Source organism: Halichoerus grypus, chromosome 8, assembly GCF_964656455.1.
Source record: "Halichoerus grypus chromosome 8, mHalGry1.hap1.1, whole genome shotgun sequence".
Classification (NCBI taxonomy): Eukaryota; Metazoa; Chordata; class Mammalia; order Carnivora; family Phocidae; genus Halichoerus; species Halichoerus grypus.
In genome coordinates, this window is record NC_135719.1 from 138,993,426 (window position 1) to 139,009,850 (window position 16,425).

At 42.2% G+C, this 16,425-nt stretch overlaps 1 protein-coding gene across 6 annotated transcripts in view; it reads right to left on the reverse strand.

Annotated features, from left to right (window-relative positions):
- Positions 1 to 2,569: 2,569 nt before the first annotated feature.
- The window catches only part of RPS6KA5 (ribosomal protein S6 kinase A5), a 176,305-nt gene continuing 162,449 nt past the window's right edge, over positions 2,570 to 16,425 (reverse strand). For all 6 annotated transcript variants that reach the window (XM_078054103.1, XM_078054102.1, XM_078054107.1 and 3 more), the window contains 4 exons: positions 16,001 to 16,192; positions 7,146 to 7,305; positions 5,693 to 5,856; positions 2,570 to 4,433 (listed from right to left, as the gene is read on the reverse strand). In XM_078054103.1, coding sequence (XP_077910229.1) covers positions 4,194 to 4,433; positions 5,693 to 5,856; positions 7,146 to 7,305; positions 16,001 to 16,192 — 756 coding nt within the window. In that variant the 3' untranslated portion in view covers positions 2,570 to 4,193. The remainder of the gene's footprint in view (positions 4,434 to 5,692; positions 5,857 to 7,145; positions 7,306 to 16,000; positions 16,193 to 16,425) is intronic.

The window sequence follows — 16,425 nt, forward strand, 5'->3', positions numbered from 1 at the left end:
AGCCTGATGAGTAACTACCAAGAATCCTGTCTTTTCATCCAAGTCTTCTAGATGCAAAATAACAAGCTTTTTACCATGTGGCCGGAAGTCCGCGTGGATAGGAAATGGCTGGCAGTCAATAGGACCTATCTGGATGAGTGCAAACAAGTCGAGACAGATGGAATTGGGAGATACTTCAGTTTTGTACTCCTTTTCTGTCTACTAGTAGGAAAATGTAAAATATTGGTTCCTGCTTCATTCACGAATTCATGAACCAGAAGGCGGACAATGCCCTTAGGGAACCGTCATTTACTGAGTTAACCTAACAGAGAGCTGGGTGGCCAAGTAACAGGGCTCAGAAGCGAGATCTTGAAAGCTCAGAAGAAAGAAATGTTGAAGATGAGAAGTGAAACGGGGCTAACCCCATGTTCTTAGGATGGAAAATACTGCCCCCTTGAAAAGACACGTTGTCCTCATACACACATGATTTAAATAACTGTTCTCAAGAAAAATATTCTCCCCAAAGAACGTCACAACTTTGGAGGGAAGTCACTTAAACAGCCAGCGAATAAAACCTCTAAGTTGCTGTAGCAGCTATTTCCTTTGGGTAGATGAGACTTAAAATATTTATTTATGCATACTTCTTCTGTTATCTTTTGATTACTTTCCCTTTCTTGGAGTTTTGGAATGACTTGCACTTAAATTCAGAATTTCGTGAGAGCCTGCTACATTCTTTTTAGTGCCAGACAACGGTATCGAGTGCAGATGGGCATTCATGTAGGGGATAGAAGTGATGACAGGCCAGAAGCTGGGTGTCACGGTGAAGGACATCTGAGGGGCCAAAGTCATATAATTGTGTGGTATTTCATTATGTTACGAGAATTCATCTATAAGACAATTGTTTTGATACGGTGTAAGTGGCACATCAGAATTTAACTTATTTATTTAGATCTTAAAGAATATTACAAGTGTGATAAAATGAATATCCAAATCCTGTTCTTATTATTGGCCACCACGTGCAAACTCAAAGTAATCAGGCGGCCGAAGGCACAAACGGGGCCAGTAGTTTAGAGACTCCCACCATTCTGAGGTACCCTGACCTTCATAAATATGATAATAACAGCGTTTGAAATGGCATCATGGGAAATGAGTAGACAAGCAACTGAATACTCTAAAAAAAAAGTAAAGTGAGATACAAAAGAAATTCCCTTATAAAAAAAGAGTTACTGTTATCCTCACAGGCTTCCTTAAAGTAACTTACCTTGTATTTTACATGTAGCCTTTACATAGTTATTTAAGAAATCGGTAGCAATAGAAAAATACTAAAAAGCATTCTTTCCTGGGCAAATGAATCTGCAACTCCAACACAAAGATGCATGTTGAAATTAACTCCAGGTGGCTTGATTTTCGGTCCCAGGGGGTTCACGGACTCATTGTTTTATAGAAGTTGGGAAGAATTCATGAACTTCAAAATAGCTAATTTAACTCAGTCAGCCACAGCATCTGGCCTAAGAAGTAGAAGAAACCGGTCTTTTAAAATGTATTTCCTCTATTACCTGCTTAACTCTCAACCAGCCATATGTAGTCATAAAATATATGCATCAGGATTTACGATGGTGTGAAAACTACATGCAAATAAAATCAATCAGGGAAAAAGGGGAGAGGTGATTTGGCCTTATCTCCAAATTTAATATTATATAAATTTATGTCTATATTTGGTTGTTATAGATCTACCTCTTTTTTACTCCTAATACTAAAAAAGAGTCCTTTCACTGAACATTTTCATTTGAAGTGTTTTTTAGTTTACTCCTGCTATGACTCAGTGAAAGCTCTGTGAATTTCAAAGTGCAAGTCACCAGCCACGAAGAGCTTGTACACAGTCTAAGTGCTGCAGAGTCCGCATCAGAGCTGTCTCTCTGGCATTGGTAAGCAGGGTGAGGATGAAGGTATCTGACAAGGGGGCACCATTCCGAGTGTTTTCTGAGGTTCTTCCAAAAGCCCATTCTGGGTTATTCAGGGAGCCTCACTGTGATGGATTAGCCTTCTCTGTCCTTCCTCCTGTTACTCTGCCTGCCTTTTCACCCATTCCATTTTCTGTCAGGTCCTGCAGAAGAAGAGGCACTGAGAATAGAGGAAAAGGAAACCCCTCAATTTCACTCTCCGGGAGTCAATGACGCCCAACAATCCTTAGGGTATGCTAACTATTTTTCTGGATCATTTTCCATTAGCAACAAAGTCCCTTTAGTTTATACTTTACAACTAGTATTTCCTACCAGGATGCACAGTTTAACAAATGACCTGAAGAGCTAACGTAGACATTTCCAAATCTATTCAATATAACTGTAGATATAAATGGACATTTTCTTGGTTATTAAATCGCTGCGCCTGGATGGAATCACATTCTGTGAATTTGCTATAGGTTAGTAATAATTCATGTAAAGATTTCCCATCATGACCAGGAAAGATTGCAAGCTAGGGGTACAAAACTTTCACTGACTCATGAGAATCCTGGAGCCATTTGGGCCACTGAAAAGTATAGAAAGTTATTTCCAATAACCATGTGAACAAAAATGTGAACAGAATAATACAATATTTTGAAAATATTTTAATATTTGCCATTTTTTTGCCTGTGCTATTAATATATACATTGATTTAGTAATAAATATACTACTATTACATAGAGCGCAATATTTTTAGTATTCATAACTGGTTGAAATTAATGCTGCTATCATCTCAAGAAAGGAATAAATAAATATCATGCCCAAATTCCAAACCAATGCTCAAGAGGTTATCATTAACAAAAATTATAAAATAAACAGGTCGGGCATTATCTTTTTAAGCATGATTCTTGTAAACATAGCCAAGATCACTTTTCTCAGTCCTGACATTTTGTGTGATGGCTTTAAAAGAAAATACAACATACAAATCCTATCACTTCTCTTTTTGCATAGGGAATGAATTAATCGTATTTGAAAATGCAGCAATCTTTCAGTGAAATGTCTTCATCACATAGCACTTGTTTTCTGTAGGAATTCAGAACTTTGGAGCAATAAAGGTGCTCTGCATAAGTTTATAAAATATGCTTTCTGGATTTAAAATTTAACAGAAAAATTTCAAGACAAGTCATAGTCACGATTCTAAAATACTATGTACATAACATCTGCCTATAGGAGGGTGCGCCTTGCGGCAGCACAACACAGTGTACAAACGTGAAGCACAGTGTTTCACAGAATTTCCCTTCAGATTTTCTTCGTATCGGTGCCTAAGTGGCTTATGATTATGCCCATTCCACTTGCGCATACAAGGTAGAAAGGGGGATGCGAGGACAAATTTAAAGTGGATAATGGAAAAACCGGCAAAAATGCAGTACATATGCTTTAAACAGTGCACTTTACAAAATAGTTTGCTTTATTCGTATTCTCTCATAAAGTGCAATATTACTTAAAACAGAGACCTGTACCTTAATATTTTGCAATAACCATTAAAACAAATCGCCAGGAAAGAGCAGTGCAAAATTAAAAACATATGTAGCTTAGCATGCATCTCAGACGGATCCCAAATACAGAGCATGGGACCTTAAGTTCCTGTACTTTTTTTTTTTTTTTTTTTACTTTTTAGAAAAAGATTAATAATAATAGGTTACCATCATATGTAACCATAAAATAAAGACAATAAGTTAAAATCCTCTCTCAAGAAATAAATGTACGCCACACATACAATTCACTACAGAATCATTTTGAAAACCCTCAGACCTTTCCTCTGATAAATCACTGTTCGAGGGGGTGCAAATCTCTTAAAAACCCACGCTGTCCACAAGGCAAAGCAAAAGGTATCATCATCACAGTACGAGTGACTCTTGGTGGCAGACATCTGAAAAACCTGCGACTCATTCTGTAAACAGCTCAAACCTAACCAGTCCCTAATTAGATTTACAGACAGACACCTTTGCTCTTTCCAGAACAGTCCCACTGGCATCATGCTAGGTTGCTGAACGGTATAACAGGTGCTCTATTCACAGTAACATTCTCTGTCCCGTGCTTTTGGACAAGGATAACCAACTGGGTTTTCCTGAAAAAATTCCCTAAGAGGCAGCTTCCAAGAAGACCAACAGGACACGGTTTGAAAAGCGTAAGACATCATCTCAGGCACATGCTGAGGGCACTCAAGGTGCGGATGGGTCGTCATCGGTGACACTCCTACCGTCCCCGCACCACTCAGTCCGAGAACTGGAAGAGCGTGTCTGGGTTAGTGGGGTCCGCGGGGTTGCTGGGCTGCAGGGTTTTAGTGGGCGTGGTTTTCCCGTGGGAGTGAGAGGAGGACGAGTGAGAACTTTCGCTCGAGCTACTGCGCGTCTCTGTACTGGTGCTGGTCTTCTTCATTTTCCTTCTCTTCGCCAAAGGGGCCTTGTCGACATTCTGAAGGCAAAACCCCTCTCTCTTGTATTTGTTAAAGGCCTAGGGGAGAAAGAAAGGGAGCCCCTGTAAAGGTCAAGGGATCGAAGTTCTCTTGGAAGCTAGGACTTCTGGCAGAAGACAACTTTCGGTTGGCAACCACAGCTGCCAGTTGCTCTGGGAACAAGGTCCTGAAAACCATCCCATTTGCAAACCTCCTGGCAGGGTATGGAAGCTCATGGGAAGAGTCTCAAGGGCTCTGTTTAAATCAAACCAGCCAGGCTGTTCAGGAGTTAGGATTCTCATAAATCTTTCGAAGAAGTTAGTGCTACCTTTCAATAAAAAACACCAACCTCTCAACCCCTGTTACTTTCACTAGTTCGGTGTCTGAGATTTAAAATTCTGCCCACAAAACCCCATACAGAGCAGACTGGATCTGTTACGGGCCCTCCTCTCCACTTCCAGGTCGGGGTAATTGGGGTGTATCTTGGATACTTCATCTGCACAGAGAGGCTCAGCTCCACCCGCCTCAGGCTGGCTTTCTCCTCACAGCTGCCTGTCCCCACTTCTCTTAGCCTCAAGTTTGGGTGTCACTGGGGTTACTCTTGATAGCTTTGCATCAAATGTCACCGGGAAGACGGGGATCATCTGTACCAACTCTTGCAGTTAATCCCTTCACACCTCAACATATCCGAGTTCATTAATTTTTAATCCATTTCTGCAGCTGAAAAAGAAACGCTATCCCTTTTCCTCTCTCAAGATAATCCCTTCAGAGGTAATTTACTTCTCCTTAACTCATCTATTCCTTATACAATTATCTTCAAGCATTTGCATCTGCTTGGCACAAATGCACATACTCTTATTCCCTATCCCTCACAGTCCCTAGGGTATGTAATGCATAAATGGCTGCTGAGGGAGTGAACGGACTTGGCACACGTGCCTTAGTTCCTAATGTTTACGTACAGCTTTTAAAGAAAATGAGTTAGGCTATTTGAGAGATAAAAGTTCCAATATAATGCATATTGTTTTCATTATCTACTGAAAATTTTCAACTCTTCAAATATCAAACTACTGCCTCACTCACAAACTCAACCGAAATGTCAAATAAGTATTTTGTGGGTTAGCAGTGACTCGGGTCCCCCACATACTTTCTGTTTTAATAAATGTGTTTATGTCATGGAGAGATTTATAAAAACATACCTAGAATGAAAATAACACATTCTTTTAAATGTACTACTAAGAGTGCGTCTCAGAAGTTATGGAGTAAACACATCTGATTCCTTTTCAAACCCGCCTGCCACGTGCAGAGCGCAGGGCCTTACGTGGAAGGTTGCTTTCACACAGGTTTGCACAGCAGCTCCCGAAGATCCTAGAATGTCCGGAGTCATCAGAGGATTTGAGGACAGCTGACTGCCATCTTGAAGCCATTCGTTGTATCTCAAGCCTGACATTTTAAGCCTTTTATTTGGATCGACTGTGAGGAGTCCTATGGGAATAATTAAGACATTTTTATTTTATGATTTGTTTCAAACATAAATCTCAATTAGGTTCACATGACACAATGGTTTCGATAAGGCGTCAACCTTCTACCAAGGTCATTACATTTTCATATACATTACAATCCCCTAGTAAATCCTGAATGTTAATGACAAGGCCCACAATAGCCTACGTCTACTGCGGGCTAACTGGTTCTCAATCAGGAGGAAATTGGCACCCAACACAAAGACTGGGAAGCTCCACAGGAACAGGGAATACCTAGATGTACTTCATTCATGTACGAACACCTTGTACAAGCCAACGAGTGCAGTAAGGCACTAGAGATGTGGAGGTGGAGACCCAAAGAGGAGCTATGGGGAGATACACAGACAAAAACTAACTCTGAGAGCATCAGGAGACAAGCGCAATAGCAACATCCCCACACACAGTGTGTCGGCGACTGGAGGGCACGGCTCTGACCGCAGTGTAGTCACCCTGGAAGGCTTCCAGAAGATGAGTCCTGGAGGATGAAGACAAGTGGGCTGGATGAAGAGGGGTGCCCCAGGATTAGAAAGAGCAAGCGTGGCATCATGCAGGAATCTGAGCGCTGGCACATTTGAAGAATTCAAAGGCAGCGTGAGGGTAGCAGGAGGCCTGGGCAGGCAGGGCCAGGTCCTGAAAGGCTCTGGATTTCAAATACTCCCATACGGGAGTCTGACCTGAAGCTAACGGGGGCCTCTCTGAAGGACTTTTAGCAGAAGAGGGGCATGATCACATCTGGATATGAGGAGGGTCGCTCTGCTGATTGATACCGGACAGGTAAAGGCAGAGGCAGTGAGACGAACTGAAAGGGGCTGTGGGCTCTCAGGACAGAAAGGACGGCGGGAACTGAGGGCGGCCACGTGAATGGCGACAAGGGGGTGGTGAGGCCGGACGCTGAACTGCAGGACTGGGTGGCTGGCTGTGGAAGGCGAGCAAGGTGGGGGCGGAGGGTGATGCCCATTCTGGCTGCCTGGCAGTGCAAGAGGGGGATGGGAGGGGGCATATTTTGGGGGAAAGGATAGTAAAACAGTGTCAGTGCACTTTGGAGGTGTTAGATTGAGATGCTGTGGACCCTGCAGATGTGGATAAGATTACTAAGGGACAGTGAAGAAAAAAATAAGGCTCCATAGAGCAACCTGGAAACCTTCTAGAACACACGTGAATTTCTTGAGTAATTAACAGATATACGTGAATGGGTAGGATTCCACTTCAATCACCACACATCATACACGATATAAAGTTTCATTAGAGTCTTACCTTGGATCAAATCTTTAGCTTCTTGGGATACATTCTTCCAGGCTTCTCCTTCAAAGGAGAAATCTCCCTTTTTAATTTTCTTCATGATTTCCACCGCACTGGTACATGTCAAACTTTTGTCATGAGATTGGAATGGAACCTGCCCTGACAACATTGTATACTATCAAGAAAAAAAAAAAAAAGGAACAAAACAGAATGTCTGCCAAAGTCATTGTCAAAGCCATGCTAGTCATTTCATTACTAACTTCATCAGCATCATTCACCAAATACTACGACTAGCATTATTGGGTTTAAAAGATTATGTAGACTTCTATCACTGCAGCAACAAACACATTTCAAAGCCTTGTAAATAAAGTGAGACAGCTTATTAGATCAAAATTTAAAGAGCACGAAGAACAAAACAAGGATACTCCAACTACTTCAGAAAAGATGGTACTAATATTAACAGAAAGTTGAGAGAGAGCAGAACCTTTCAATAACTTTTTCTTTTTTGTTCTCTTCAGTTCCATACATCCTTTGCTCAGGACATTAACTGTGGTTAAGGGCTTCAAACATTTTTAATTGAGGCCTTCCTATTTTGGTTGTAATTGCCACTTTAATTTTATTTTTCTCGTCGTGGCGTTAAACTGAATTCTCTACAACCACCTGTTTTCACTGTGGCCATGTGTTTGAAAATTTATGTTTAAGGTTTTTGCCCTTTAAAAAGTCCACAGAAAAACTGAGAAGCAGAGTAAGGCTTGTCTTTGCAGCAGAGACTGAATATAGGCTTTAAACTTCTTGGAGGGTTTTCTCTCCGCTCGCTGAGAGACTTACAGGCCCGCGGCGGTGACAGACGGCCCCGACGGTGGGGTGAAGCGACAGTGTCCGAGCGCAGAGCCCCCAGACGCGCCGCACGGCGAGCAGACGCTGGTGCTCAGTAGGAGCCCGCCCACCATGGCAGTGATTTACGAAGGGACACAAAGAGGAGGGTCTCCGTTTCAAGCCCAGCCCTCAGGAGGAGGTGGGCACCCAGGGAGAAGTCCCGGTGACCTGCAAGGACTCCGCCATTTCTCTCTTGTGGCCACGTGTGTGACAAGCAGGCTCACCCTCGTGACGCACCGGCCCTCGGAGAAGATGGACGCTCCCAGACCGGACAATACAAAGGACATTAAGAGGGGAAAGCAGGAGATACAATTAGGCGGGCAGCGCACAACCCTGGGCGAGGAGGGCTGAACACGAAGGAATGAGGCGCCAGAAAGAGAGAAGAAGCCTGGCTCCTGTGAGGAGAGCAGAGACCAGGAGGCTCCGGGCGCACTTTGTGGGCGGGAGCACCGGGCCTGAGAGAACAGAGCTCCGCTCGCCAGGACGGAGGGTGGGAAAATCGAAGGCGCCAAGAAGAGGAGAAGAGACCCGGGGACTGACTCGGAGCAAGCTCACGCGAAGGTATTTGTTCTAAGGAGGGAACTGCGAAGACGCCCGAAGACCAACGACAGACTATTTAAGAAAACCAAGAACCTCCCTCAGTCTCGTCTCCTTACCCTCCCCGCACAGAGACGCTCAGCAGCCTACAGCTTTCCCCAGCGCCTCCCTGCGCACACGTCCCGACGCGCCCCGGCACCTCGCCGGCACCTTGCAGGCTCCGCCCTCGCCCGCTCGCCCGCCTGCCCGCCCGCCCGCCCGCCCGGCTCAGCCTCTGAGGTCCCTGGGGTTCCCGCCCCGCATTCCGCACCCACAGCTCCTCGGCCCCCCTGACGGCGCTCCAGCTGCTCAGTCTCCTCAGAAGGCCATTTTTCTTTCGAGCTGGCAACCATCCCCCCCCCCCACGGTGTAACTTTCCACGATGTGTGACCAGGGCCTCCGCCATCTGCCATGTTACTCCAGAGACAAGACACATGGCGGGAGGGGAACATGAGCTTTTGAGTCAGACAGACCTGGCTTCCTGCTTTTTTACTTACCAGCTTCTGTTTTCTAGCTGTTTAGTTACTAGTTGGGCAAATTTGTTAAGCTCTCTTAGACTATTTCTTCAGCTTTATAATAAATGTAACAGGACTGAGCAACCTACTGCATTTGGTAAGAGCATTAGCCAGCTCAGTGGGACACCCAACCTCACTCCGTTTTCCCTGCCTCCTCTTTCTCTGGTTGGGAGGCAGCAGGGCCCGCATTCCTGATGCAAAGTGGGGGAATCAGAACAGCGAGCCATGCAACTTTAAAGTCCCTTCCTAAAGGTCCACTTTCTAGATCACTGCTGGCACCAACTATCTTAGCCCGAGTTCCCCACAGAGCAGAGTCTAAAGCAAAAGCTAATACACAACCACATCAAGGAGTGCGGTCCCTGCGGAGGAAGAATTTAGGAGAACAGGGAACAGTGTCCACACCAAAGGAACTGAGGACCCTGGCTAAAATAGACCAGCCGGGATCAGCTGCCACGCTGAATGTGGTACAAGTCAATATGGTGCTGGCATTGATAAACACCTACTGATCTGGTCATTAGATTCTTCTTGATTTCTATCAATAGGAAAGATCAAAGCAGTAAGTCCTTATGTGGCAAGGACAGCCTTCACTGTGTTGTCTGAGAGCTGTCCGAACTCTCCCATTCTGTTACAATACAGTCTGTTAGGCCCTCGATCATCTCGACATTCTCAAGAACCCCATGCTGGCCCTCTGTAGTGATGTCTTCATGAAGGGAGACCTGGTGAGCAGGAACTAGCGTATCCTAAATGCCTTCTAAGCACATGAACGCCAGAGGATGGGAGACAGACTGGACAAACATTCAGGGAACTGTCACACTGGTAAAGGTTTTAGAGCTCCCATGGTTAGGGGCATAGAGACTTGCCCCTGAAAGACAAATTGCTGTACCTTGTACCACTGAGAAAGAGGCACAGGACTTAGTGGGCTTCTTGGGATTTTGGAGACAGCATATATCGCTCTTCTCCAGAATACTGCTCCAATCCGTTTATCAAGTGACTGCGGAGGCTACCAGTTTTAAGCGGGGCCCGGAGTAAAGAGGATTCCGCAGCAAGTCCCAGCTGTAACACAGCCACCCTGCTACCGAGGCCATAGGATCTGGTTGACTCGACTGTGGTAGAGGTATCTGTGAAAGGTAAGAATGCTGTGCAGAGTCTCTGGCAAGTGCACGAGGAGAGTCGCAGAGCAGACGTGAAGGATTCTGGGGTGGGGTTCTTGCCTTCTGTGGCAGAGAACTACTCTCTGAAAAATAGCTCCTGGATGCTCCTGGTTCCTAGTAGACCTTGCGTGCCCACAGAAGGGATACCAAGAGCAGTGCATCGTGTGCTAGGATGAGCAGTTGTGCTGACTCATAAAGTTGCAGCAGCAACCCCACGTACTATGGACATGGCACACTTAGAACCAGCCCTAGGAGGTCCAGAAGGCAGGAGTAAGTTACATCCACGGGTGTACGTTACCTATCTCTGCTGCATCAATACTTCTTAACTCAAGCCAATGGCCTCACTGAGGAGGGGTTCCCGATGACCAACTGATGGAGCAAGAAAGGAAATTGGGTTGGCTTGATAGATGGTCTATTAGAACACGAAAAACTCAGTGAAGGCACCTGCTCAGGACAATACCCTGTGGGGTTGGAGCTCTGTCCTTGAGGATTGTATTGAACCATCAGCTGGTGCTGGGTCCCCCATACCTAAATTCTTTTTTTAGAGAAAGAGAAAGAGAGTCGGGGCGGGGGGGGGGGGAGAGAAACCGCAACTGGGGGAGCAGAGGGAGAGGGACAGAATCGTAAGCAGGCTCCATGCCCAGCGTGGAGCCCCATGCAGGGCTCGATCTCACAACCCTGAGATCATTACCAGAGCCAAAATCAAGAGTCGGATGCTTAACTGACTGAGCCACCCAGGCACCGCCCCCATATCTAGATTTTATGGGTACATGGCCCACTTAAAAAATTCATGTTTCTGACCCTGCAAACTTGGAGTTTGCGTCTTTAGAGGTCTTGGTTCATGAACTCAAGTGATCAGCTGCACTATACAACAGGTAGCAAGCCACGTGTGCATGCTCTGCAATTGCTCTTTCTCTGCTTTCTTCTTTCTCCTGGGATTATGCTCCTTAGGAACATGATGAAACATACTTTAGCTTCAGGTTCTGCTTTTTACGTAGCCCAGATTAGAATACCTTTCTATTGTTGATGAACATTTGATTTGTTTCCAGTTTGGGATATTTTTGAAACATGATATATATATGTATGTATATATATATATATATATATATATATATTTTTTTTTTTTTTTTTCTTATACACATCTTTTGGAACATAAAAATACAATTTCTCTTGGGTTTATTCCTGAGGATGAACTGCTGGGTCATTTGGTCTGTGTATGTTCAGTAGATACTGCCAAACAGTTTTCCAAAATACATTCCATTTCTTAATCCTACCCTAATTCCTAAAGGATATGAATGTAGCTAAATATAAAAAGGTAACCTTTATAAATACAGTTTTCTTGCTTTCTGATGTGTAATAATGCAACAGGCTATTGGGCAGAAAAACTAATTCTCCACCTTTAGAAGTATTTAAAGGAGACCGGTGATCAGGGACCTTGTAGAAAAGATCCCTGCTCTAGAAGAGGTAGAAATAAACTTTAGGCTCCTCTTAACTCCAGGATCTTACAATTTTAGTTGATTATCCAGCAATCAACTTGTGTTAAAAATAATCTTGTGCGGGCAAATTGTTTGCAAATGGTGTGGCAAACAAGTATTTACATACATCAAGATATATCTATATATGTGTGTGACCACATATATATATGTACCTACACACACACACACACACACACACACGGAGAGTGTGCACACAAGACAGAATTCGAGAGAAAGAAAAAGGAAATGTGGCAAAATGTTAGATGTTCTACAGTATTATTCTCTCAAATTTTTTCTAGGTCTGAAATTTCCAAAATGAAATTTTGAGAAAAAAGTAAAACAATAAAGTCTCCTAAATAAAACACTTGGAAGAATTATGTTTTAAGTGGAATTATATATACCCATTGGGTGGCACATAATCCTATCCTACATAAATACTTTGTTTTAGGGACTGAATGCTTGCTTGCCTCCAAAATTCGTATGTTGGGGCACTTGGGTGGCTTAGTTGGTTAAGCGTCTGACTCTTGATTTCGGCTCAGGTCATGATCTCAGGGTCATGAGATCAAGCCCTGCTTCAGGTTCCCTCAGTGGGGAGTCTGCTTGAGATTCTCTCTCTTTCTTCCTCTGCCCCTCTGCCTGCTCACAAGTGCACATGCACAGTCTCTCTCTCTAATAAATAAGTAAATCTTTAAAAAAAATTCATATGTTGAAGACCCAGCTCCCAATGTGACTATATTTAGAGACAGGGGCCTTTATGGAGGTTAATTAAAGTTATGCACAGTCATAAGGGCGGGGTCCTGACCCAATGGGATTAGTGTCCTTATAAAAAGAAACAGCAGAGAGCTTGCTCACTCATGCTCTCTCTCCAGGCACACTCACTGAGGAAAGGCCATGTGAGGATACAGACAGCAGGTGGCTGTTTACAACCCAAGGGGAAAATCCTCACCAGACCTTAACACTGTTGGCATCTTGGTATTGGACTTTCCAGCCTCTCCAGCCTGTGAGAAAATAAATTTCTGTTGTTCAAGCCACCTAATTGGTGGCATTTTATTATGGCAGGACCAAGCTAAGACACTGGGTAAGGTCTATTTTAATTAAAGTCCTGTATGTTTCTGACAGGGACTGCATATCCACGAGGCAGACTGGGTTGTAGTCAAGCCATATGAGACTACATGATGCAGCTTCCTGGAGTATTTGTTTTACTCAATGGGGGTAATGTAAATTATTTTCATATTATAATAGCCACAGTCATGTTTATTAGATACAACACACAAAAAGCCCATTGATTTCCATTTCTTTTTTTTTTTTTTTTTTAAGATTTTATTTTTAAGTAATCTCTGTACCCAATGTGGGGCTCGAACTCACAACCCTGAGATCAAGAGTTGCACGCTCCACCAACTGAGCCAGCCAGGGGCCGCAAAAGGCCATAGATTTCTAAGGCAAATCAGAGACTCCAAATAAACTTTGTGCTTGCTGTGGAATAACTGAGGCTTTGTATCTAGATCTTCTGGAGGTATGCATTCATTCATGCGGGAAAGTTTGCACAGCACTCAGTTTTAGCACCGTTTAATGCATGTGCTAACTTTGTTCTTCGTCTGTATTTCACTGTGTATCTCTAAAAGGCAAAGATTTTTTAAAAACCACAACCACAACACCATGATGACACCTAAAAGAAATCAGCAGTAATTCCTTTATATCATTCAGTATCCAATCAATATTCAGATTTTTGCAGCTGTGTCACATACATTGTATATATCTATTACAATTACATCTGTATGACTTAGAGTTTGAATTTAATAAATAGGACTGAAATTAGAATTTGCTTGAATCAGAATTCAAGTAAGTGTAAATATTGCTTCAGAAGCGTCTTTTAGTTTATAAGTTCTCGGGCTATCTTTTTTGTCACGGGAAAAACTGGGTTATTTCTCCTGTAGAACTTCCCACAGTCTGGATATTGTGGTTGTACTTCTGTGCTATCACTTAAGCGGTTCTTTGTCCCCCGCTTGTCTTAACAACTTGACAAGTAGCTCAAGAGAGAAGCATGGCTTCCATATCCATGCCATTACACAAAGTTATTTCCACAGATACGGCATTCAGAAGCTTGAAAATACCTGTCCGTGTGTCTAAGACTGTCTTTTAAAACCTTAAAGAGGGTGATGATTATAACTGACACATATTTAAAGTAAAGGCTCTTTTACAAGGGGTAATTTTATATTACTACTAAAGTTGGAAAGCTCCTTTTGACTTAGACTAATTTTTTAGGAGAATGCTAATGAAAATGTAATAGGTTTAAGTCCTTAACACGAAACTCTCAAATCTATAGAAGTTAGTTGTTTATTTTTATTTAAAAGATCTTATTCATTAATATTTAATTTTAGTTTGAAAATTATAAATGATGACTTAAAATTGCTGAAATGAAAACCATATAAAACTTAAAAATAAAAGAAGAACCATCCTGTAGAGACAACTGGCTAGCCACTGGGGGAAAACAAGCTGACACCAAAATAAATCCCAGATGGAGTGCAGATTTAAGTATAAAAATAAAATATAATTCTAGAGGAAAATTTAGGAGAATGTTTTTATCATCTTGGGTTGGGGTAGGGATGGAGGGATAATCTGACATCAAAGCCACATATCATAAGGGAAAGACTGACATCTTACTACATAGAAATAAAAAATTCTCCATTAAACCGCCCTAAAACCCAAAAGAAAGTCCCATATTACTATAAACAAAGTTTTCAAATAACCAAATCAGAAAAAAATATCTGATTTTTTGTCATTGGCAGACAAAGGATTAAAATTCTTCACAGAGCTTTAACATAAGAAAAATTTCCCCACAGGAAAATGGGCAAAGCTCATAAACAGCAATTCATAAAAAAGAAAATACGAATGTCCAAATACATGAAAAGATGCTCAAAACTGAATATTCATCAAAGAAATGTATGCAAATTACAACAACAGTAGGAAATAATTTAAGATTGAAATCGATAGTATCTGATGTATTCGCATACAGTTGATGAGAACATGATCTGTTAAACCTTCTAGAAGGCAATCCAGGCATATATGTCAAAATAAAGATGTGCATGCCCTTCTCGTAGGAGTCTACTCCAAGGAAATGAGACAAATTCAGCCACATATGTGAAAAAAAAAAATTCATTTGCGTAGTTTGTAATTAGTGAAACACTGGAAAACACTAACTGCTCATTAGTAAAGAAATGGTTAAATGTACTCTGGAGGCCCAAACCACATGTGTAATATAATCTCATTTGTTAAAAATCCCACATAGCTGACAGAAAACACACACAACATGGTGGCGGAAGGCGGGGGGAGGGTGCGGTTAGGAGCGGGGGAGCTCGAGCACATCATCTCCACACAATGAGATTATGAGTGATTTCACTTGTTCCTTAAATCTTTCTGTATTTGTCTGAAATTTTCTCTCAAAGATTATGCATTACAAATTACATGCAGAAAAAGTCAAGCTATTTTGAGAAGAAACATGCCAAGATTTTTCTAGCTTAATGTTCTGTTTCTGATCACCACAGCCAAGGACATTTTGTGAAAAGCATGCTTACCATGATTACTATAAGTTACTATAAATATTTCTCTCTTTATCTATTAATTTGTTAATTTATCCTAAATTATCTTCTTTAATTAGATTTTTCATCTGAAAATCTCACAGAATGTATTTTTTAATGTTTTCCTATTAATAAGTCAGTTTGCTATTTTCACATTATATCCAATATGCCTATCTTTTGAAAATTGCTTCTTTTAAAAAAAAACTATATGAACTCCTATGCACATAAAACGCAGTGCCTTCAATATTTCAAAATAAACCAAAATAAAAACGTATCTTTTGAAAATATACTATTGCTTCTTAAAAAAACTATATAAACTCTTATGCACATAAAACACAGTGCCTTCAATATTTCAAAATAAACCAAAATAAAAGCTCTTATGTTGTCTCCAACGTAAATTTTAAAAAAGGGAAATAATCATTCTGACTGGTGTGAGGTGGTATCTCACTGAGGTTCTGATTTGGATTTCCCTGATGCCGAGCGATGTTGAGCACCTTTTCATGTGTCTGTTGGCCATTTGGATGTCAAAAAAAAAAAGAAGGGAAATAGTCTTGGGTCAGAACTTTCATTGGTTGTACAGAAAAGAAACCAATCTGCCAATTTTCCCCACAACTTGAAGAAAAACAGCAGAGAGAGAGAGAGACAGGTAAGAGGCCATCCAGAAACCGACTAGGTTTCATGGCCCTAGGGAAATGAACTCACCAAAATGACGCCCAGGCTCCAGAGGTCACAGGACTCATCGTAGCCATTATGATTCAAGAGCTCGGGGGCCGCATAGTGCAGGGTGAAGCAGGGCGTCTTGAGAGGCTGGTTATCAGGTGGCTTTAAGCGTGCAAACCCAAAATCGATTACTTTAATTTCCAAATTGTCATTTTCATCAGTGAACAATAAATTCTGCAAGATACAAACACTTCAATTAGTCTCTCGTGATAATGTCCTGGGACTTGGGGATGCCATTTTTGTTTCTAGCTATACGATGATACTGGATTCAAATGCAGAGAGAGATCTGATGGGGAGGGTCTGGGAGCTGGATGTCAGGATACTGCTGTTCTCTGCCTTACGCTTTTTTATATTATTTCAATTGTATGATGTCCTGTGAAACACTTTTCGACTGTACCACGCCTCTT